The sequence below is a fragment of the Rhipicephalus sanguineus genome, chromosome 7 (genome assembly GCF_013339695.2).
Source record: "Rhipicephalus sanguineus isolate Rsan-2018 chromosome 7, BIME_Rsan_1.4, whole genome shotgun sequence".
In the NCBI taxonomy this organism is placed as follows: Eukaryota; Metazoa; Arthropoda; class Arachnida; order Ixodida; family Ixodidae; genus Rhipicephalus; species Rhipicephalus sanguineus.
The window spans coordinates 167654957-167677749 of NC_051182.1; the positions used below are offsets into that span (position 1 = coordinate 167654957).

Consider the following 22793-nt stretch of genomic DNA (forward strand, 5'->3'; position numbering starts at 1 on the left):
AATCATGATATGCATGTCATGAACAGCATGATTTACTTGCCACGGTCTTGGGGCTCTTGCGGCCGTTTCGTTAATTTGATATATACCAGAATTGGTATGGCGTGACAATAGTGTATGACGAGCACAATTGACAGGTCCTAATGTGCAAATCATGACAACCATGCCATGTAGAGCATGATTTACATTACATGGTCTCGGGGCGGTCGTGGCCGTTTAAATTAATGGACACCTACCAAAACTGGTATGATGAGACATTTTTGTATGACGAACATAACTGACACATCGTAACATAAAAATCATGAAATGCAAGTCATGTACGACATGATTTACATGCCACGCTCATGGTGCCCTCGCGTCCATTTCGCTTGCCTGATATACACCAAAATTGGTATTGCGCGACGGGACTGTATGATGAACGTAAATCAGAGGTGGTAACGTGAAAATCATGACATGCAAGTCATGTACGACATGATTTACACGCCACGCTCATGCTGCCCTCGCGGCAATTTCGCTCGCTTGAGATACGCCAAAATTGGTATTGCGCGACGAGACTGTATGATGAACGTTAATCAGAGGTACGTGAACATCGTGCCATGCAAGTCATGTACGACATGATTTACATGCCGCGCTCATTGTCCGAACGTTGCCGTTTCGCTCGCGTGATATGCATCAGAATTGGTATTGCGCAACGCGACTGCATGATGAACGTGAATGAGAGGTGGTAGCGTGAAAATTATGACATGCAAGTCATGTACGACATGATTTACATGCTACGCTCATGGCGCCCTCCGGGACCTTTTCGCTCGCTTGTATACACCAAAATTGGTATGTCGCGACGGGACTGTATGGCCAACATAAATGAGAGGTGGTGACATGAATATCATGACATGCATGTCATGTACGACATGATTTACATGACACTGCCATAGTGTGCTTCCGGCTGTTTTGTTAACTGGATATTGTCACGTGCGTCGTCGTCACTGGAATCCACAGAAGACGAGGGTGCGGCAGACAAGGTTTATTAGTAAGGAGGCGTACTTGTGCCTCTCGCTTAGGACACAAAAGGAACACTAACAGGATCAGAGCGGCGTGCCCATGCACAGCTGCCGTTCCACCAAAGAACAACCCACAGCTTACGTGCTGCCAGTTATTTAAGCGCTGAGAAGACAACACAGAACATGCGCACACCTATCATCAGATACTGCACTGTCTGATACGATGGGCCCATCGGAAGTTAATCGCAGTCCGCTCTAGCCTATCTAAATGACGCGATGGCTGTCTCTCTATAGTGGCAGCTGCGCAGAACGGCATGGCACGTGGCAATATATATTAAAACTGGCATGGTATGACACTAGTGCGTCATGAACATAAATGACAGGTTATGCATTGTATATTCCAGAATATACGTTTCAATAGCATGGCATATACCAAATTGTATATGCATGCATGTCAAACATGCGATATATAGTGAACTAGATGCCATGGCATGAATGACTTCACTTGTCTCAAATACAAACAAGGCGATGTAGCAGCTCTCCGCCGGCTGCTTCGCATTACATCGATTCCCACAGTGCGTGGGATCTACCGTATTTTTTCTCGTCCGCGTCCACTGGCAGCGCACTACAAGCATGAAATACAGGAGGATCGCTGCTCCGCTGTTTCTGCACATTTCACAATGGGTGGTACTGGGGTAAATTTTATTCGCGGTTGACAGGGTTGGCGTAGTTAGATCCGCGAAATGTAAGAAGGTGCCCTATAAGAATACACCAAAATTCATGAGATCAGAAGTCATCCTATTCATCGGGCCAAACGTCATTATCATCTTCATCGGACGAGGAATCTTCATCCTCATCGCTTTCCAACCCAAAAAATTCCCGGAAGCGCAAGATGTAATCATCCCAGGCGGCAAGGGCATGTTCTTCGTTCGACAAGAAGAGTATCAGGTGCTCTGCTTTACACCAAACTACGCCGGCGAGTCCTCTCAATCCGCTGATGAAGCTTCGCAACTGGCTGAAGGCTTGTCCAATCATTGCCCCGGCGTGTAGAACGGCTGCTTCCAGGAGTTCCAGGAGTCCAGTACGGTCGCGCGCCACCTCGATGCCGATCTCGGAAGCCTTCCTCGCTGTACGGCCGACGTGGAACAGACTGGGCTGCTGCAGAAACGGGGCTTCGGTTTCTTCTCGGTGGTTCCCTGCGCAATGAGGTTAAAGAACACGGCGGTTTGAAATTGCTTTATTTGCCATCATGTATGTTTACAGATATAGGTGCGGGGAATTGCGGAATAAAAGCTGTCCTCGAACAGCTTGACTTGTCTACAACCATTTCATTTGGCAGGGAGGCAACATAATATGCGTACCAGGCCCGTAGCCAGCAACTAAATTTTTTCGGGGGGGGGGGGGGGGGCACTTGCTGAAAACCTTGACTTTTCAAGAAAAACACCTATATTTTATTATTTTTGGTAAAAACACCTACTTCACCAAAATTTCGGGGGGGGGGGGGGGCTAGGCCTGATGCGCACGTATATATGCACACTGATACATACTTATACATGCATATTGATATCGATAGCTTGATGCATAAATATTGATAGCTTGCACGTGACGTCATGAACGCAAGACATGGCTCCAACATGGCGGCTTAGGTGATCTCAAGGCAGCGTAATCACTCGAAGATTCACCTGTTTCAGTGTGATAACGAAGTAGCTGGAACGTCATTGGGCATGAATAGCGAAGGAACCAGCATGTGATGCACCGACGTGACATCACAAAGTTCGCGTCCCACCACGTTGGTGCTCCAACATGATTGTTTTAGTGACGTCAGTGAAAGTCATCTATATACCCGGGAGACTCCCGGATTTTGAACGTTTCCCCCGGTTGTACGGGTCATAGGAAAATCTCCCGGAAATCCATTTTTGCCCCGCGCGTCCAGTGCTTTGTCTGGCCACATGAGCAAAGTTGTCTGGCCACATTCTAAATGTGTTATAAGTTATATCAGCCGTTAATATTTCGTAGATGATGCGTTTGTGTACACACAAAATCTTGCCCGACGAAATAACTGGTAAGCAAGCGACGACAGGCCTCGCACGCGGAGCGATGTTATCGCATGTGCCCTTCGCGCGACGGTGACGGCCGGGTCGTTTCATCACTGCTTCAACCGCGTTCGTCCCTAGCGCTAGCGCGCTTTTACTCGCACGTGAAACAGACGATGCGTAAGCGATGTTATCGGTTTGGAGATCTGTACAGATCAGCGGCGACCGCAAAATCCATATAATTGCTATCGCAGTACCCCCCCCGTTGAGTAGATCTCCCGGACTCCGTTTCTCCAAACTTGGCAGGTATGTATACACATAGGTATTCAGAGATCCTGAAGACAAGGTAAACGGGAAGCAAGGTGTGTCATTTGGTCAACAATGTTAAAAAGAATAAGTTCTAGTTTCGCCGCAAGGGCGAAGCAGTGAATGTGATAGCAACAAATTAGAATTCTATACGAAATAAGGCCAGCAGCTAACTCCTTTTAACTGTACAAAACGCTGGAGCAAGGAAACGCGGCAGCTGCAGCGAGCGAAGCGACCTTCCTGTTGTCTACCGCTTCAACGCAGAGTGGTGTTTTTTGTTGTTTTTCACGATTGTGTAATAATGATCGTAGCGTTATCGATGCTCTTGCTTCGTATGTAATACCCTGAAAGTGGTCTTTAAGGGAAAATAAGTGACGATGATGGCGATAATGCAGCACGTACAAAGGCGTACGCTGTCTGCTTATTCCTGTGAAGATAAGGCGCGGGCGATCCTGCTCAATGTACGCACTTCGCGTCGAAGCCATGCAGCGCACCCCCCCCCCCCCCCGCCTCTCTTTCCGGGATTCTTAAAAAAACTCTTCAAGCGGTTCTCATTTCTGCTTGAACCAATAACAGTGCAAGGACCACCAGAGCAAAGCACCGTGGTTTGCCCCGTCAATCAAATAGAGGTGCTCCACTCAGCTCGATGTTTTTGTTTTTTGTGTCGGCTTCGCCTCGCCCTTTCTCTGTGTGCGCGCGTATGTGTCTTCGCGATGTCGTGCAAACAGTGGCAACTTATTTTTTCTTTCCTTGTTGGGTTCTGCCCACGGGACCACAAAATATATGGAAGAGGCTATTTGCCCCTCAACAGCTGATAGTCGCACTAACGTGAGCACAAACACCACGTGTGACGTCATTGTTAGAGCGGCACACCGCTATCTACCCTGGCTCTGGCAGTATTGACGCTGGCAAAAATAGTGAACCGTGAAGCTGCAAGTGCGGCGTACGTTACTTACAATTATGCCGTAGTAGGACACACTGACCCCCTGGGATTCTTTAACGTGCATCTAAATCAAACTGCAGGGCGCTCAATAAAAGCTTTTACCTAAAAAAATCTAAATTAAAGTACACGGGTGTCCTTGTCTTTCGTCCACTACGAAATGGGACCGCGGTACCCAGGAATCGAACCTGCGTCCTAGAGCTTGGCAGCAAGACAGCTTATAGCTGCCGAGTTAACACATCGGGTAGACCCTTGCAGCACTTGCTAGGTAGTGGTGTATTGGATTGGGCAGCTTCAAAGAAAACTGAAATTTTGGCTAGTATATGGAGGACTGACTATAATTAACTCGTTCTGCGGAGTTGATCCGGCGGCGCAGTCAAGTTGGCGTGGACGGAATCGCGCAATGTGCCTTTTGCTTTGGACAATCGAAGCAGCACGCGACAAGACCATGCACACGTCTGACTTTCGAAGCAACCCGCCGCGGAAGTGTAGCGGTTACCCTGTTTGACTGCTGATCCGAAGGTCGCGGGATGGAATCGTGGCCACGCCGGCCTCGCTTAGATGTAGACGAAACGTTGGAGGCTTAGATTTAGGTGCCCGTTAAAGAACCCCTGAAAGTGGTCGAAGTTTCTGGAACCCGCCACTACGGCGTGCCTTAAATTCATATCGTGGTTTTGGGAGTGAAAATACATTATCAGCCACACCAGCGCGATTTAATAACTACTGAGTGCGTCTTGATCACGTTAACGCGCCTGACGATATTTGTGAAAAGTCAGAAAATAAGGACGCGTGGTCACTCACCTTCGAAGTCTAAAATGCGCACGTGTGAGGCACTCGGCAACGGCGTCGTGGACTGCCTGTCTCGACGAAGACAGGTAAGCAGTGGAAAAAAAGAAAAAAAAAACTGACCGGAAGGATTCTGCGGACAGCTCACGAGTGCGTTACAAAGGTGAAGGAATGTGGGCAATAAATTTTGAGACGGCTGTCAAACGATTGTCGCCGAGAGATGCCACTCTGAGGTTGGGAACAGACACTTTGCAAAAATCTCTAGGTTGGCTTTCCTGGGAAAATGTTTTACAAACGAAATACGTTCACGGAATGATTTTGTCGCTCTAAGCGCGTTCACCCCTCCACATCCCAGCGAAGATGCGCCACCACCGTGAAGACCTTCCAAAAATTACTACGCGAACGTCACACATCATAGTAAGCCATAAGCGTCGGCAGGGGGATACAAAAGGGGCACTTTCCACCCTCCTCCTCCTCCTTCCACACACCTCCTCCTCCACCAGCACCTGCACCCCAACACGTGCACCGTCGCCGATCAGCCCTTGCGGCCCTACTCGCTTTTCTCGAGGATGCCGGCCTAGTCGAACGAATTTCTTCTTCAGTGGTTATTGAGGAAAGGAAAAAGGCACCTAATTTCTGTCTGCCTTGAGGCGACACGGCGCAGTGCCTTGTAGGGGTGGGGGATGGGGATAAAAAGAAAAGTAGAAAGAAAAAGGATAGCAGTAAGGGCACAGCGACGGAGAAGAAAGAGATAGGAAAGATGGATTGGGAGCCGGTCACAAGAGTTCAGGGACGGGACCACGATCGGCTAGAGGCACGATGCACGTCGGCGACGGAGCGGCGAAGCAAGCCTCGGTCGTTGAGAGGCGCACGGCATGGCGGACGAGGCAACCGTCACGGGGCGTCTACGGCGAGCGGCACGAGTACGTCCTGAGCGGGCGAACAGGGCATCGCGGGACACGTCCGTCTTTCATGAAATCCTCCGAGCAACAACGAACGAATTTTCTAGCCGCTCACCACGGTGACTCGGACGCCCGTTCTCCTGCCCCCCCCCCCCCCTCACTTTTTTTTCCACTCATACCTTTCGTTTTCTTCTTTTACCATTCTCTTTTCACTCTCACTGTCCCTTCAATCCCCAATCCCCCGTGAGTGTATCGGTTGAGGTGTCCTCACTTGAGAGGCAGTTACCGTGCACTCCACACCCACTTTTCATTTTCATTTCCTTCTTCCATTTAAGAATCACCCCCCCCCCCCCTGCACCCCAACCAAACCACACCAGTGTTCTCCCTGCCAAACGGTTTAAACTCCCCAAGTTAAAATGCTGCCGACACCTACGTAGTAGCCCTCCCCCCTTTCCCTCGCCAAGCCACAGAAGCAACTGCACTCCACCCAAGCCACACCAGAGTTCTCGCCGCGATGTTGAAATGCTGCCGACACCTACGTAGTAGCCCTATGGCGTACCGAGAAAGCGGAAGAAACGAAAGATGGGAGAGGCAGGGTCGAGTGCTGAATGGAAAGAATAGTTTGAGCGTGAAACAGTGCGCCGAGACGGTACCGAAAACGAAAAGAAGCACACATACACAGCGCTGACAAATGACTGAGTATATTAGCACTAGACAAGCAATAAATAGGAAAACATGTGACGTCGCAGCACCAGCAAAGCGAACCGGCCCCACTGTCATGTTTTTCACCGGTACACTTGCACTCAACCCTCGACGAAACAGATTCTTGTTTGTTTTTTGACAGGACAACGGAAGGAGAGCTGACGCATTCTTGATTTCTTTTGTGAACCTCGAAGGCTTCCCGAAGTTCTCGTCTCACCCTATCCGCATACTGGCCTATCACTCCTCGAATGAAGGTCGGCATGCGCAGTCTGCAACATGCGCGGCAACAGTGCTCCCGGTAGAATTCCGGACGTCGCACGCCTGTCCACGTAGGCGATCACTGAGGCATCGCCCAGTCTGTCCTACGTACGAGCGTCCACAAGACAACGGGATCTCGTACACCACCTCACCCTTACACGTAACAAACGGCTTCGCGTGCTTCTTGGTGCAGAGTTTTCGTGCAGAATCAGTGCAATTCACCTGTCGACAGTCGTTTTCTGTCCCATCTCGGCGCGCTGTTTCTCGCTCAGTATGTGCCACTGGCCCACCAACAATCAGTGTTGAAGAATAGTTTGTTCTGCGGTCGAAACAGTTTGGAAAATATACTTGCTCGCGCATGCGCAGTACCTAGAGAGCTTTAGTGCCCGTGACCCAAGCTTACGTACGCACGCTCTTGTGTTCCTTTGTACTCCAAGCCGCACCCATGGAGAACACGAAGAAACGCGGGTGCTTAGGTACGCAAGCTGCTTTGGGTGCCGGCCCTAAAGCTCTCTTTTGCAGAGTGTTGCGCTAATTTCTGCAACTCATAAGAGAGCACGGAGCAGCCTCGTGGTTGGATCATAGTGAGCGGGGGGGGGAGGGGGGTGCAAGAGGAGTGGATGACAGAAGAGTGCAGTAAACGAAGAGGGTTGGTGTGGTGTTTCTGCTAAGCGGTGAGGTGGAGGAAGAAGTGAGTTTGCAAAGCTTGCAGCAACAATGTCGCACAATCGAGGACACAACCTAGGGGCGCCGCCAAAAATTACTTCCGTGGTCGGAAGGGGGGGGGGGGTCCAACCATCCTTATACATGTCTCGCGTGTATTCGTATGTGCGTGTATATATATATATATATATATATATATATATATATATATATATATATATATATATATATATATACTGTGTGTGTGTGTTTGTGTACGAAGCATTTCTTTGATAAACTTCGGCACTTTGAGCGTTTCTATCTATCTATCTATCCGCCTACATCTGCGTGCTCTCATGATAGCCTCCTTAACTTGGTGTAGACCAAAATTGGCATGGGAGGGTAAGAGGATTTGACTTTGACGAATATGACTGTCTGCGGTCATGACATGAATAAGGTGAAAATCCTGTCGCGTACGTCGTCATACTCATTCCTCCAGACACGTGTGGCACATAACCGTATACCCCAGGCCGTGGTATACGGGTATGCGCCACAGGTGATTGATAGTTTACATCTACCCAGGAACGGTGAGAACAGACATTGGTAATTTAAATGAGAGAGCGTTAAGATAAATCGGCAGCATTGACTCAACGAATGGAAATAATAATAATTAGGATCCCAGCAGGAATCGAACCCAACCATTCTGCGTGGAAATCAGGTATTCTACCGCAGAGCCACGCCAGGTCTATAAACTGGTTTGGAAAAACAGCCTATGCAGGTGTAATGCCGGTGCAACGTCAAATGTGTTTGTGGTTCTGGCTATCTAATTTTACAAGAAAGCAGTAAACTACTATACACATATGTACCCCTACGATGCAAGCGTCATATCAGATTAACGTCTGTGATTCCAGTGTTGGCTCCGCTTTTATAACAGCTAGTCTAATAAACATTGCATCTTTTTGTATTCCTATGATTCAGCAAGCTATATTGAAGCATTGCTCGACCTCGGTGGAATACATTAACGAAAGTTACGTGTGATATTCACATGATTGCACCATGAAGTGCACTTAGTTTCGATAATACTGACGTATGTACTCTAGAATGAGGGCTGACGTTACGTCGCACCATAAGTAACCCTTTAAAAGCCATTGTTGTCGACGTGCCTTGTAAGCCCACGATGTACACATAGCTACTACACTTACAAAAACACGTCGATCCACCTCGTGACGCTCGGCTCAAAGCCAGAAAATACAGCATAGAAGTACTCGCTGACTGCTTCGCATGAAAGCGATTTTTACAACGCGTGGGATCTGCCGAATTTTTTGCATTTAGAACCCATGGTAATGCGGTCGCCGTGACTGGGAATCGAACTCGTGCACTCGAGTTTAACAGCGCAACAACAGCTTACGTACTGAGCCACCACAGTGGGTTTTTCTGTCGTGCTATGTTCAGTTTCTTCACAACAGCTGAAAGACCAGCCCTCGTTTCGTACTCATTCTGTTGGCTACCAGGGGCAGCGCCAGGATTGTTTTTTACTGAGGGAAGGGGGGGGGGGACGTGCCGCTGGCGCCGCCCCTGCTTGTTACCTCATGCCCGTCTTAACAACGGAGCAGTATGAGTGCAGTAATTGAGAACGTATAATAACGCCACAGCAGCAAGGTAACGTTTTTAATCAGTTGGTTAATTTTTACAGGAGACTGCTCGGCGTGGATGAATGGTCAAGAATAGGGTGACTTATGAATATAACAAGTTGTATATAAAGTGACCCCCTTCGGAGATAATTGCTATATCATCCGCATCCTCCTCATGCAAGCTATCATACGCCTCAGACTTGACATTATCTTTATCTCCTCCACACCCGGGAAAGCCGAGGGCTTGCCGAGAGTAATCTTCCCAGATTTGTTGGAGATGTTGTCTGGTGGTCCAGAGGTGATTAAGATGCTCCACGTGAGACCGAACGACACCGGCGAGCCACGTGACCTCGGTGACGAAGCAGCTTTGCAAATCTCTGAAGGCTCGTCCAATCATGGCCCGAGTGCCCTCGCTAGAAAGACCTGCGCCATCCTCCATGATGTCCACGCGCACCACTTTGACGCCGATCTCGGTTGCCACGCCTTTCTTGTATTGCTGATGCAGGCCGAACTGGGCCGCCGCAGAAGCAGCTTGCGTTGATTCTTGAAATGCCCTGCGCGTAAATGTTCAACGTTGCAGAAACTGCGCCTTTTTTAAAAAAAAAAACTTCATTCACACCGCTCCGTAGGCGCTTTAACAGGCACTGGCGTAATAAACGAGGGGGGGGGGGAGGGCAGAGGTTAGGGGGGTCCTGACCCCCCTTGTGCTCAGGCTAGGGGGAGCACTCCTTGCAAGTGTCCCGCCTTGAAATTTATCTTTCAAACATCAGATATTTGATTTTTGGAATGCCTGCCTATTTTGTAGTGTGTAGGCCTGTGTTCAACACCCCTCAGCTGTGTGACTATTGAAATCACAAGTGCCACTCGACAGATTTCAGAGAAGGCTTAATAGAACAATGTAATTGCGTTACGTGGGCTGGGAACCCATGTTCGTTTTTAAATTTCATTTCAAAGCATGATCTTAATTGCTTGGTGTGCGCACAGGAGGGCACAGGGCGGGCGTTCGTCCCCCAAACATCTAGGGAGGGGGGGGGGGAGGAGCATGTCTGCCTTATACCTTCGCTCAGTCGCACAACTACCGTCGTTGTTCAATGTACAGGGTTATGGTCATGGAGCTTTTTGGCGATATTGGAAATCGAGTACCCCCCCGGATGTTGCATCCCAAGAGCACTTCGCTTCCCACCTCTACTGGAAAGCAGGAGGCCCAATGGCAGGCCGTATTGAGAAGCACGTCATCAGTTCATTCTCATGTTTGCATCCATTGCGAAGCTTCCGTTCTTTTGGACTCGTCCATTATAGCTAGGAAGGGGAGGGGGGGGGAGTAATCGAACTTGACGGGTTGCTGTGCACCGCAGTGTTCCCCGGTTTATGATGAAAGAGACACGAAAGAGAAAAGCGATTTTTGTCGTATTAGTAAATTACCCTTCCACGATACCCATAACACCACGCTGGCTCGGTAAGCGAGAAAACGCGCAAAAAGAGAGTGCTTGTGGCGACGCCACCTTGAAGTTCACGCACAAGTCGCCGTGAGGTCATAGGTCTTTGACGGCGTCTACTAGGGCCTACGCAGTTCCTAATCGGTAAAAATGAAGCACATTGCCTTCTGAGAGAGCCAGCGACTTAACACACCAAGTTTCAGAAAATTTCGTAGGGGCATGTGGCCAAAATACGAAATAACGCTTTGAAATCCGCGACGTCGCCATCGGATATTTTGGCGGAATATTCAACAGTGATGCTTTTGAAACTGAGTTTCTCATCTATTAATAAAGCTATAATGAAATTAATGACGCTAGAGTTATCAGGGTGCAATTTATCAGTCCAAACTAATTTATTGTTTCGCTTTAGCGCCCCTTTGAAGACGGCAGGCAACACGTGCAAACGAGGACACAAGAGAGAAGTCAGGACACCACAAACGCCGTCTGTGTTGTCCTGACTTCTCTCTTGTGTCCGTGTTTGCACGCCCACCGTATTTTAGTCAAGAAACCCCAACCACTAGCTCAGATTTGTTGTTTCCTGGTTCCTACGGCCAGCGAGCAAAGTCAAGAGCAGCGTGTTCAGTCATGGCTACATGACTCATGCTCGTTCCCCGCTGATTTTACAAAAAAGATGATGATACGCGAGTGTGCGATAAAAGCACTGCCCAGAAGCGATAGCGATGAGCAAACAGTTACAATGAGTTTCTGTAGATGGCAGTATGAATATTTAAGTGTTACCATTAAGACGACTGAGCAGCGCAGCGATCGTATTCACTCGGATCTAGTCTGAGTGCATACAATCAGAATTGAAAGTTTATTCTTTGGACTCTCCGAATAAGTACCGGCTGTGCAAGAACAAACAGAAGATAGGGACATAACGTAGCATCACGTGCTCAAGCAAACTGCGTTTGCAAAAGGGGTCCTGATAGGAACCTGACAAATAATTATTTGTCGGGTTTTACGAGCCAGAAATGCGATATGATATGAAGGGCTCCGGAAATTTCGACCACTCCGGGGCCATTTCGCCTCACTTGCCACGGTGGCGTTTGACTGCTGACCCCAAGGTCACGGGCGGCCGCTTTTCGATGGAGGCGTACTGCTGGAGGTCCGTACGCTTATATATATTTAGGTGCACGTTAAAAAATCCCAGGTGGTGGAAATTTCCGGAGTGCTCCACTACGGCGTCTCTCATAACCATATCATGGTTTTGGGACGTAATACTGAAAAATTAATTAATTAGCATTTCGCCTCCATAGAAATGCGACCGCCGCATACGGCATCGAACACTGATAGGAGCATTGACAGCTTTGAACTGACAGCGGATTGCTGACACAAGCACACGTAGTAGGCTTAACAATGTGCTGCTCTTTGTATGTCTTCTGCTATATTTATTTACTTACAAATGTCTCACAGGCCTCACCGAGGCATTGTGTGAGGGGGTTAGATACAAAAGTAAGAATAATGTAGGCTAATGTCAAAAACGGATGCAGCTCTCTTCATCTTCTCTTTATTCTTGTGCAGACAGTATATAGCTATTCCGCGCATCCAAACAACAAACTTGCAGCTGTTAGTGTACGGGTAGTTCTCTTCTTCCGGTACCTTGTGTTCTCTGGCGGTGTACTACTGTTATTACGAACCCACAAGCCCAAAAATAGCGTCTTGACTGGTACCACTTGTGTCTTGTACTACGTATCGAGGAACACTGTACGGATCGCAACTCAAATAACTTGAAATATAGACTCGGCAGAACGCCATAAGAAAGTGCCGCCAGTTCTGTGCAGTGCATGGAAATGGTGTTACGCACGTGCAGGGAGCATCGAAAGTTTAGCGACCAGGAGACACGAGAAAAAGCTGAATATTCACGGCGCTTCGGCAGGCAGCCTTGAACAGAGATTTCCGGCCTGTTATAAAACGCGCTAGCAACATGTACCGTGCAGTGCAACCCAATACAGTCGCAAACTGCTGGGAAATTCAGTTTTCTCAGACGTAGTATAGTTTCTCAACTTTTGACGTCCACTGTACATGCGCACGTTTCGATGCTTGGCACTGACATCGTGAGCCCTCCGATTATCGCGGCTGCGTCTCGATAAAGGTGAAACGAAAAAAAAAGAACGCCCGTGTACTTACTTGTGTGCACGAAAAAAAGAACAAGTTGTTATGACTCATGGTACCGTGATTTTCACACATAGACCCCCAAAATAGGAGGTTTGAATAAATTTTAGAACTTTACAATACCATACTGTCGCACCAGAGTTCCTTAACATGTATTAAATGACTCTTAATCTTACTAACGCGCGGTGAGATACTTGCGAAATGTTCAAAATAGAGACACGTGGCCTCACTTACCTTTCGGGTCTCAAGAGTTCACGAACGTTGAGACACACGGTAATCCAAGTGGCGTTGTGCAGTTTCGTGAAGAACTCCGGGAAAAAACCAAGTACGGCACAAAGGCAATGGAATATGCCCAACAGCGTTCGAGACGGCCGTCAGCGTCGTTGGAGAGAGGGGAAAGGGGTGTGAAAGAAGAGAGAAGGAATGGCGACTTGTACGATAAAGAGAGAGAGGGTCACAGCCACTGTAGCCAGGGGTGCTATTCTGGTCCAGAGTTTTGAATGCGAAGCATTTCTTAGCGAACCTTTGGTACTTTGACCGTTTCTTTCTTTCTATTTCTATCTATCTATCTATCTATCTATCTATCTATCTATCTATCTATCTATCTATCTACTATCTATCTATCTATCTATCTATCTATCTATCTATCTATCTATCTAATCTACTCTCTATCTATCTATCTATCTATCTATCTATCTATCTATCTATCTATCTATCTACATCTATCTATCTATTCCGATCTATCTATCTATCTATCTAGCTATCTATCTATCCTATCTATCTATCTATCTAATCTAGTCTATCTAGCTACTGAATCTATCTATCTACATCTATCTACTATCTATCTATCTATCTATCTATCTATCTATCACTAGCCTCCTACGTCTAGGTGCTCTGACGATCACCTCCTTAATTTGGTGTGGACCAAAATTGGCATGGGAGGGTGAGAGGATATGACGAACATGACTGTCGTGTCATGACATGAATTACGTGAAAATCCTGTCGCGTACGTCGTCAAACCCTTTTCTCTATATACATGGAGCCTATGGAGAATTTCGCAACTCGTATGATTGAAGAACTGTGATTCTGGTCAAGTCCCGCCATAATTGTCAAATTTCTTCATGGAGGCATTTCAAGCTGACCAGAGAGGCTGCAGCAGCCCTCTTGGCCAATCACAATTGACCAATGGCGAAATTTGAGAACATGATAGGAATTAAATATCCAGAATGGCATCCCAGTACTGTCATCTGCAGCTCCAGGGGAAGCGCGGCCTGCGGCGTGTTTCCGTACAATGAGGCCCACATGGTCTGACCAGAAACGTCATGTCGTACCGTCGCCGTGAAATTCGAACGAAAGGGAAAGTTTCTGCATGGCGAAGTGTAAATATCGCTATCATCGCCAGTGTCATTGCTTGGCCAGTGTCACTGGGGTGACAGTAACCTACACCGTGCCGCTTCGCGGTTTTAACGCGATAGCGTTAAAGAGCTCGTTTCGCAGAAATTCCGCTATCGGCGTCGGTGTCGTTGGCTGTGTGCGAAAACTAATCTTGTCAGTGACCCCAAAAAATTGAGAAAGATGAAAATAACATAAATAATAAAAAAGATTAAGGCAGCTTCGTACTAGGTGACGAGGTGAAAACATTGCCAATTGCAGCATGCCAAAGTACGGCTCACTCGAACCGTTCGACCCAGACAGTGGTTCCTGGCAAGAATACCTTGGACGAATGTAGCAATTCTTTACGGCGAACGACTTGCCGGATGACAAGCAACGCGTAGTGTTTCTCAGCTGCTGCGGGTCACGCACCTACTCAATTATTCGCATCCTTCTTGCACCCAACAAGCCGACTGAAACTACTCTCGACAACTGTTTGAAGACGCTGAGCAACCATTTTCCGCCAAACCCTTCGATTGTGGTGAGTCGTTTCAAGTTCAATAGTCGCGTTCGTGAAGAAGATGAATCGGTTAGCGACTTTATTGCCGCCCTCAAGAAACTCTCAGAACATTGCGAGTTCGGCAGGTTCCTGAAGGACCTGCTGCGTGACCGTATCGTATGCGGCCGAAGGGACCCGCAACTGCAATCTCGCCTGCTCGAAGAGCCTAACCTCACACTTGAAATAGCGGTATCAGCTGCTGTCGCCATGGAGTCCGCCAAGCGCGACGAGTCTGAACTCTGCGGAACGGAAGGAGCCGGTTCCGCGAATGTAAATGCGCTCATGACATCCGATATAAAGCACCCAGTTGCTAGCTGATGCGGCGACGCCCACTACGCCACGGAGTGTCCGCACGTTCGCAAAACTTGCAGTTACTGCAAGAAGTTGGGTCACCTAGCCAAGGTGTGCCAGTCGAGAGACGCTGGCAGCAACCGCCGCGCGTCCACGCAGTTGAAAAAATCACAGCATTCCACGGAGTGAATGAAAGTGGGCGAAGCTGCGGAGGTTCACGGTAAACTAATCTTCCGTGAATTCTGCCCAGTACATCATCACCGACGTGAGATCGGGCACGTTTATACTAAAGTCGATGAGTTATGACATGCAGTCACTTTAATTTTACATGACGCTGTGAATTTTCATTGTTTAGAAAACCGCTTTAGAAAACATCTGGCGTCTTTCGTTAAGCAGCGTCTTTTCGTTTTGCTTTAACTCTGGCGTCTTCATTGGTTTATTTCAGTTTTGACAGTTTAATCACGCAGTGCACATTCAATGGCTCATGGGAATGAGAGACCGACGAAACACTTACACTTCTACTTCTACTAACGAAAGTGTCTAGAAATGAGAGACATGTGGAAATTTTTTATTGTTCAACAACGGTCCCAAGGTCAAGATCAGTGCGCCTACGACTCACTGAAGCCTTTCTTCGCCCCTAAAAGAAGAACGCTAACAAGTGCAGCTTGACGACCCGCATACAGCGTAACTCATTCAGTACAGCGCAGTGCACCTTCCTCATCCGACGAAGAAAGTGTCTAGAACATGTGGAAATTGGTCCCGAGGTCCAGTGCGTCTTCACTGAAGCCTTTCACGGTGCAGCTTGAAGTACAGGGGTGCCCATTTCGAATGGAACTCGACACTGGGGCGAGTGGAGAAGCGAACTTTTCGCCGTCAGTTTCCGTCACTAGCTCGTAAACAGTGCAAAGTCCAGCTCAGAAGTTACTGTGGTGGCGTCAAGCCCGTTACCGGTAAAGTGACTATCCGTGAAGTACAACCACATTCAGGTACGTCCCTTGCTCATTGCTGAAGGTGGTGCTCCGCGGCTACTATAGGAAAGGATTCGATTGAGGCACTGAACATACCCGTTTACAACGTAGCTGATGTCTGTTCATTGAGCAACGTACAGCAGATAATTGACCAGCACCACATGTTTTCCGATGGCCCAGGAACATTTCTTGGCGTGTCTGTTAAGCTGGCAGTCCAAGAGGGAGCAAAACCACGTTTCTTCAAGGCCCGTACGGTTCCTTTTGCACTTGTGGAAAAGGTGTGTGAAGAGCTTTTGAGGCTCCAGCGAGAAGACACCCTAGAGCCAGTCACTACATCCGAATGGGCAGCACCAATTGTCCCGGTGTTAATAAAGGATGGTAACCTGCGCATTTGTGGAGATTATAAGGTTATACAGTCAATTCGGCTACCGTAGTCACAAGTACCCAATCCCCAAGGCCGAAGAGCTGTGGGCTAGGCTTTCAGGTGGAGTCAAGTTCACCAAACTTCATCTCAAAGATACTTACCAGCAATTAGTATTGGAGCCCTCCTCGAGGAAGCTCACTACAATCAACACACCGAAGGGTTTGTTCCAGTACAAGAGGCTACCTTTTGGGATTTCAGCAGCACCTTCAATTTTTCAGCGAGAGATTGAGACTCTCCTGCAGGGCCTACGTCACGTAGTGGTATACTTCGATGACATCCTGGCGACTGGTACGGGTGAGGAGGACCATCTCATGTACCTTGGCAAGGTTTTAGAGCGAATGGAAGAAAGAGGACTCAAGCTGAAGTACAGCAAATGTAAATGTATGATGGAAAGGGTGGATTACCTTGGTCCCATCATTGATGCTGATGGATTGCATCCGGCACCACACATAGTCGATGCAGTCATCAACGCTCCTGTGCCGAGCAATGTCAAAGAGTTACAAAGCTTCCTAGGGTTGGTTAACTACTACAGGAGGTTTATGCCCAACCTTTCTGCTGCTCTTCAACCATTGCATAAATTTCTATCAGCTGGAGCGTCCTGGTGTTGGCAAAAAAAAAAAAAAAAAACGAGGATGCATTTTCTGAAGCCAAGCGACTTCTCACTTCAGCACCAGTCTTAGGGCATTATGATCCTAAGCAGGAACTTGTACTTGCTTGCGATGCCTCCCCTTTAGGGCTTGGAGTTGTACAGTCCCAGCATGATGCTCATGGCCTAGAGCGTCCCATTGCGTTTGCATCCACGAGCCTACATCCGCAGCTACCCGCGAGTTATACGATGGTCTCTGCTGTCTGCTTACGAATACACGCTGGTCTATCGCCCAGGGCAGACCATTGGCCATGCAGATGGACTGAGCCGGTTGCCGTTAGAAACTAAGAGTTTCCCTGTGGACGCCCCGGCAGATGTGTTTATGCTAGAAGGCAAATATCCACGAGTTTTGTCATCCACAGCTATCACCCAGGCAGAGATCCCATTTTGTCAAGAATCCGTGACACCTTGCTTTATGGTTCAGAAGGGTGTCTTGCTGGGCGAGTTGGTACAATAGCATCATTAAATGCAGCGCAAAAAACACGGATACAGAAGGACAGAAGGACACGGGCACGGTGTAGTGTGCTCCTTTTCTGTGTCCGTGTTTCTTGCGCTGCATTTAATGATGTTGCTTTATGGTGGTGAGTTTCCCCAAGAGCGGGAATGGAACCCATACATGACTCGAGAAAACTAGCTCAGTTTGCAGGACGGCTCTCTTCTTTTGGGAAATGAGGGTGATAATTCCAATTTCACTTAGACAAGAAGTACTACAACTACTTCATGAGGGTCACCCGGATATCGAGAAAATGAAAGCCATTGCCCGGAGTCATGTCTGGTGGCCTGATATTGACACAAGGTAAAATCATGTGCGGTATGCCAGCGGTATCAGTACGTGCGCCGACCAGTGCAAGTCAGCACCCTGGCCACTTCCAGAAAGGGCATGGTCGCACCTACATGTCGACTTTGGAGGCCCATTCGAGGGACATTACTTTCTAGCCATTGTAGATGCCTACTCGTAATGGGTTGAGATAATTCCTGTGACATCCCGATCTCCTGACGTCACGATAAACAGGCTACGAACAGTTCTTGCTACTCATGGCATTCCTGACATTATAGTGTCAGATAATGGCACAGCGTTCACTGGTCTGGGACTTCAGCAGTTTTTGCAGAGAAACGAAATCAGAGGCATCAGAGTACCACCCTACCATTCTGCGTCAAATGGTGCAGCTGAACGTACGTGTTGATTAGTTGGTAAAAAACAAGCCTAAAAAGTCGACATCTAGCGATTTCAACACCCAGATTAACTGAATGTTATTACAGTACAGGACACCACCTCACAGCCTCACTGAAATGGGGGCGCTGGTACCCCCACTGCCAAAAGTCGTGGGGGGGGGGGGGCTGAGCCCCCCCAACTTCTGCGAGTGGTCACTGACGGTAGCGTAATGACAAGCCAACGACTATGGTGAAGTTTTCTTTTGACACAACTGTCACAAATTTAGATTACAATTTAGGTCACAAGTTACAGCATACAAGAAGAGTACAGTGAAGATACTTGACACACGCGAGCGCGGTCAGCGCTCGTGTGTGTCAAGCATCTTCACTGTCCTCTATTTCTGCGCATTTATCTTGTGTCATGCTACGTTAACAATCCCAGAATGTTACCTTAGTAGATTATGAAATTTAGATGTACGCCAGCTTGTGCAGTGAAGATTCCTCTGCGGTGCAAGCCACCTGCGCAACGCTCTCCTCTCGTACCTTGCGTTCTTGCATTGCAGAGGAGGCTGGAGTCTCCCGTCCTGCATTTATTCTGTTCTACCTGACGTCAAACTTGCATCACCGGCGGGAACCAGCAACATTTATGACGGTTTCAATCAATTGATTTTACCGCACAGCATTGCCTGCTCCATCCGCTTGGCTGCAGTGAGTTGATGAGCGCGCACATGCGCCGAGTGTGGGCCGAGCTGAACGGCGGTGGATGTGGGTCCAGAATAGTGACCTGTGTTTGCTGCGATTTAATCCGACTCCCCTGGCTAATCGTACAGCAGCTTGCAACGACCTGAGCAGCTGGGGTTCAGGACGATAAAGAGAACGCATCCTCAGGAAAGAAGAGTTCACAGGCAGATACTGTATACGCGCACGAACGGTTCAACGGCGTCACATTAGCTCTCAAATGATTTATTATACGCAAATAACTCCGTTCTCGCCGCTCTCCACGACCAGCCGCTGCCAAACCATCGGCGCGATGATATCCTCCCTTCCATGCGGAATAAGCAGAAACAAATCACGTGGTCTTCGACATATTAAAACTAATGGGCGGTTTAGTTCGTACACGTCATTCTGCGTCGTAAGTTTTCGCGGTTCGGTGACGTCGCGTGACAAGCAAGTTATTTTAGCGCAGACCGTAAATTACTAACCAAGACCGAAGATTTAAGGGCTACAAAAGGTAATATAATAGCAGGTGAAGAGTACCTCGCAGAGAAGTGCTTTGTGGCATTTTCTGTTTATACCTTCTATTCACCATATCCCAAACATAGACAGCAAAGCTAAATTCGCAATGTGCGCAGATGGTGCAATTTTATCTTTTCTCAGAAATTAATGTGCAGAGTTAGCAACAAGAGTTAACAGACCCAAACTGCTATCTGTGTAAGTCAATATGATATAAAATTAAAATTTATAAAACGAAGGCATTATTATTTCAGTTACGAAACAACACAGCTATTTAACTAAATTACGTAGAAGAAAAGCTAGGACAAATCAAGACACTACGAATCTACCTTGAAGAAGCCATGATATGTGATAGACACGTCAAGAGTATGATGAGTGAACTCTGTAAAACGAATGGTATTATACGCAGAAGTTTCTTTCGTGTACACTACATCTGTCGGCACGCTTTTTTACAAGGCACTCTTTTACCAATTAAATATTTCGCATTGCTCATTCGAGCAATAACCACGAATAAAACATTAACAAGTAGCGTCGTTTCAAAATCACGTGGTTTATGTAATATACAATGTGTCACGCCTTTTTCAGCGTAGTGACCTTTTTATAATAAACGCAGCACTATTTAGGTTAATTCCATATACACAGAAAATGTTGCCAAAATAAGAACGTGGGCTGGTTGATAATACTGAAAACCCTAACAATAATAACATGCCAGAATCACTAGCTGGATTAAAAGCAAACCAAGCACAATATATACACGCACACATCAATACTGCCAAGTAAAAAATGTTAGTACTAACTGTGAAAAATAAATGCTGCAGTGTTTACTACCGCCATTGCTGAGCACAATTACCGGTCGGACAACTTATTGATATAAAAAATTTTCACTAATTGATCTACGATATTTACTACTGGCAGAGTCCTTCAATGGTTTCCCTAAAAAAAAGTCTGAGAAAATTACACATATATAGGCATTAGTTCTACAGTATTTTCCCAAAATGTTTTGAGCGGCAAAAGTGTTACGGCCACGTGAGCGTCATATGAACTTCTCGATATGCTGGAAAACCAGGTACGAAAGAAAAATTCGTTATAAATGGACCGTTTCACGCATTCCTTCAAAACTTGCTTTTTTGTGTTTTTAGAGCATCGCGCTTTTATTATAGGACAGTTGCTTAGAGTAGCTTTATATTTTTCGCTTTAGCGCGTAGGTAAAATTCAGTAAATTGCAGTGTTTTCGGGAATCTTTTTTACAAAATACGATTGCAGACCAAATACATCAATTATTTTTATAGAACTCTCCATAAAATGTACTATCTCCTAAAGTTTTTGTTTTGCCTGTGTGCGGCGCACAGGCTCTAAAATAAAATCTTGAACTTGGAAAATACGCTACATTGGCCTGTGTTCAGACGTCTGTATCACCCGAAGGTGGTCCAAGAAAAAATAAACAGAAAAGCACATACGATTGAGAATCATAACAACTTCGTCCACAGAAAGTTTAATCGAAGTAGTTTTTGTTTTAGTCAAGAAAAATTTTTTGGAAGTTTAGTCCCACCATTGCATCATTTTGCTATGGGGGCAATACAAACCGACTGAATTTACTGCATAAAAAAGGAGGTAGCGTATTCGTAGCACATGGTTTTCAGTTCCTTTTGTTAGTACTTTATAATGTATATACATATCAAGGAGATGAAAAACAGATGTAAGAAAGGGCCTTTAAGGTGTTATAAATAAAATGAATGGTGCCAAAGCTGGTGTACGGCGTAAACAAAGTTTTACTCTATTTCGCCTATCACGTCTTGATACCATGCCAGCTTATACGCTGCGACTACGTTGAGTCTTTGGCGCAGATCTGCCTTTTTTTCACTGCAAAGCATCGGGCGCGAGGCCCAACACTGGAGATGCGGCTGGTGCAATCGTCGTGATGTGCAAGGTTAGATCACGCGATCTTACCTTGCTCCGGCGAAGGGAAACGGACGGTTGAACGCGTTGCTTAATCGCGATTTCTTTTTCCCCTTTGAACAGCGTTGTTTTGCTCTCACTTCATATTTGCGGACACCTAGACACTACACGATCTGGGAAAGGTTATCGATGGAAAGGTTATCGACGGCATGGTACTTACTGCTCCGTGTCACAGTGCGCTACGTAAACACGAAGAAGCCAGGCGTGATCTTTCATTGCTCGTACCCTGCTTTGCAAGAGCGTAAGGCCCTGTCTTTCATTTATTGTTATTTTTAACTCACGGGGTTCCTTGGTTATAGAGGATGTCTGTAAAATGAGCCCGCCCAGTGTCGCTTCTTTGTTGCTCTAGGCTACAGGCTAAAACGTGGCCAGCTTCAAACACTGATGCGCCCCTTTTGCACCCCCTTGCCAATGCTCATAGCTTGGACCTAATTACTTCAGTCTCATGGTTCGGATACATGGTCCCTATCTGTCCTAAGTAGAGGTATTTCTTTATCACTTCCAGTGCCTCGCTACCTATCTCAAAAGCGTTGTTATATGCCGAGACTGTTGAACATTACTTTCGTTTTTTGCATACGTCATACACACTCCATTTCGCAGCATCGCTACGGCTGTGGACGACATCGGACAAGAATGTGGCCCAGCCCAAGCTCTTTTACTCCTGGTAGTCTAGGCACGCCGTCATGTTAAAGCTCTTGCCTTGGTGGAGCCTCATGTAGTCCAACGTTTGCTTGACCTGCTTCAGGCGGCTTTGCCGGCCGAATCTATTCAGAGACGCGCACTCATTGTCGTGGTCGTCGTAGTCAATGTCGTAGACGGCGACGCCGAACTTGAAGTCCTCGAAACCTTCATCATTTTTTATAGAACATAGCTGCATACGTGAAAAAAAAAAAAAAAGAGGAGTCACAGCTTCGCCTTAAAGGCGAGACACTGATAACGACAGCAATGCGTTAAACAACTGCACGAAATAGCGTTCGTACGAGAGTCGCAAAGCGGGCGCGTTGGTAGATCATTAGAAGCAATCCACCCTTTTCCACGGTGCCACGGCGCATGCGCCCTTCCCCTAGCGGGAAAGTCACGAAACGTCTCTTGATCTCGGAGTCTTTTGTTCTGGAAATGCCGGTTGTCCCGGTCGCTACCAGAACCTCAATAAAACGGCAGAGGGCAGCACAGGAAGACGTAAAAGGCGGATTGGTTGCAGCGCGTACAGTTAGCGCCAAATGTTAAAGGACACAAGAAAATGCCGAATATTCCTGCTGCTTCGACCGGGAGCCTTGAATTTAGATTTACAGCCTGTTCTAGTTTGCCCGTAATACACCTTGCCACAAGAGAGCGGAATTGCATAAACTACCCCCAACGAACAAGAAACGAACTTACGCGTATGGTTAACCTGACACGGACAAACTGGTCG

General features: G+C 47.2%; 2 protein-coding genes across 2 annotated transcripts in view; both read right to left on the bottom strand.

Moving 5' to 3' along the window:
* Window positions 1-1651: 1651 nt before the first annotated feature.
* On the bottom strand, window positions 1652-6926 carry LOC119399248 (uncharacterized). The gene is made up of 3 exons (XM_037666065.2): window positions 6882-6926; window positions 5076-5256; window positions 1652-2191 (listed from the first exon to the last, which is right to left on the bottom strand). The coding sequence occupies exons 1-3, from the start codon at window positions 6924-6926 to the stop codon at window positions 1794-1796; spliced, it is 624 nt and encodes a 207-aa protein (XP_037521993.1). The 3' UTR covers window positions 1652-1793.
* A 15100-nt stretch (window positions 6927-22026) lies between these two features.
* The window catches only part of LOC119399249 (uncharacterized), a 58511-nt gene continuing 57744 nt past the window's right edge, over window positions 22027-22793 (bottom strand). Inside the window, exon 7 of the mRNA XM_049417589.1 lies at window positions 22027-22253. Coding sequence (XP_049273546.1) covers window positions 22038-22253 — 216 coding nt within the window. The 3' untranslated portion in view covers window positions 22027-22037. The remainder of the gene's footprint in view (window positions 22254-22793) is intronic.

Coding starts and splice junctions, on each gene's coding strand:
- LOC119399248 (XM_037666065.2), bottom strand. CDS start 6,926: ATGCCGACCTTCATTCGAGGAGTGATAGGCCAGTATGCGGATAGG. Junction 5,257..6,881: donor TAGGCCAGTATGCGGATAGG/GTGAGACGAGAA, acceptor ATCGTTTGACAG/CCGTCTCAAAATTTATTGCC. Junction 2,192..5,075: donor GCGCATTTTAGACTTCGAAG/GTGAGTGACCAC, acceptor CTCATTGCGCAG/GGAACCACCGAGAAGAAACC.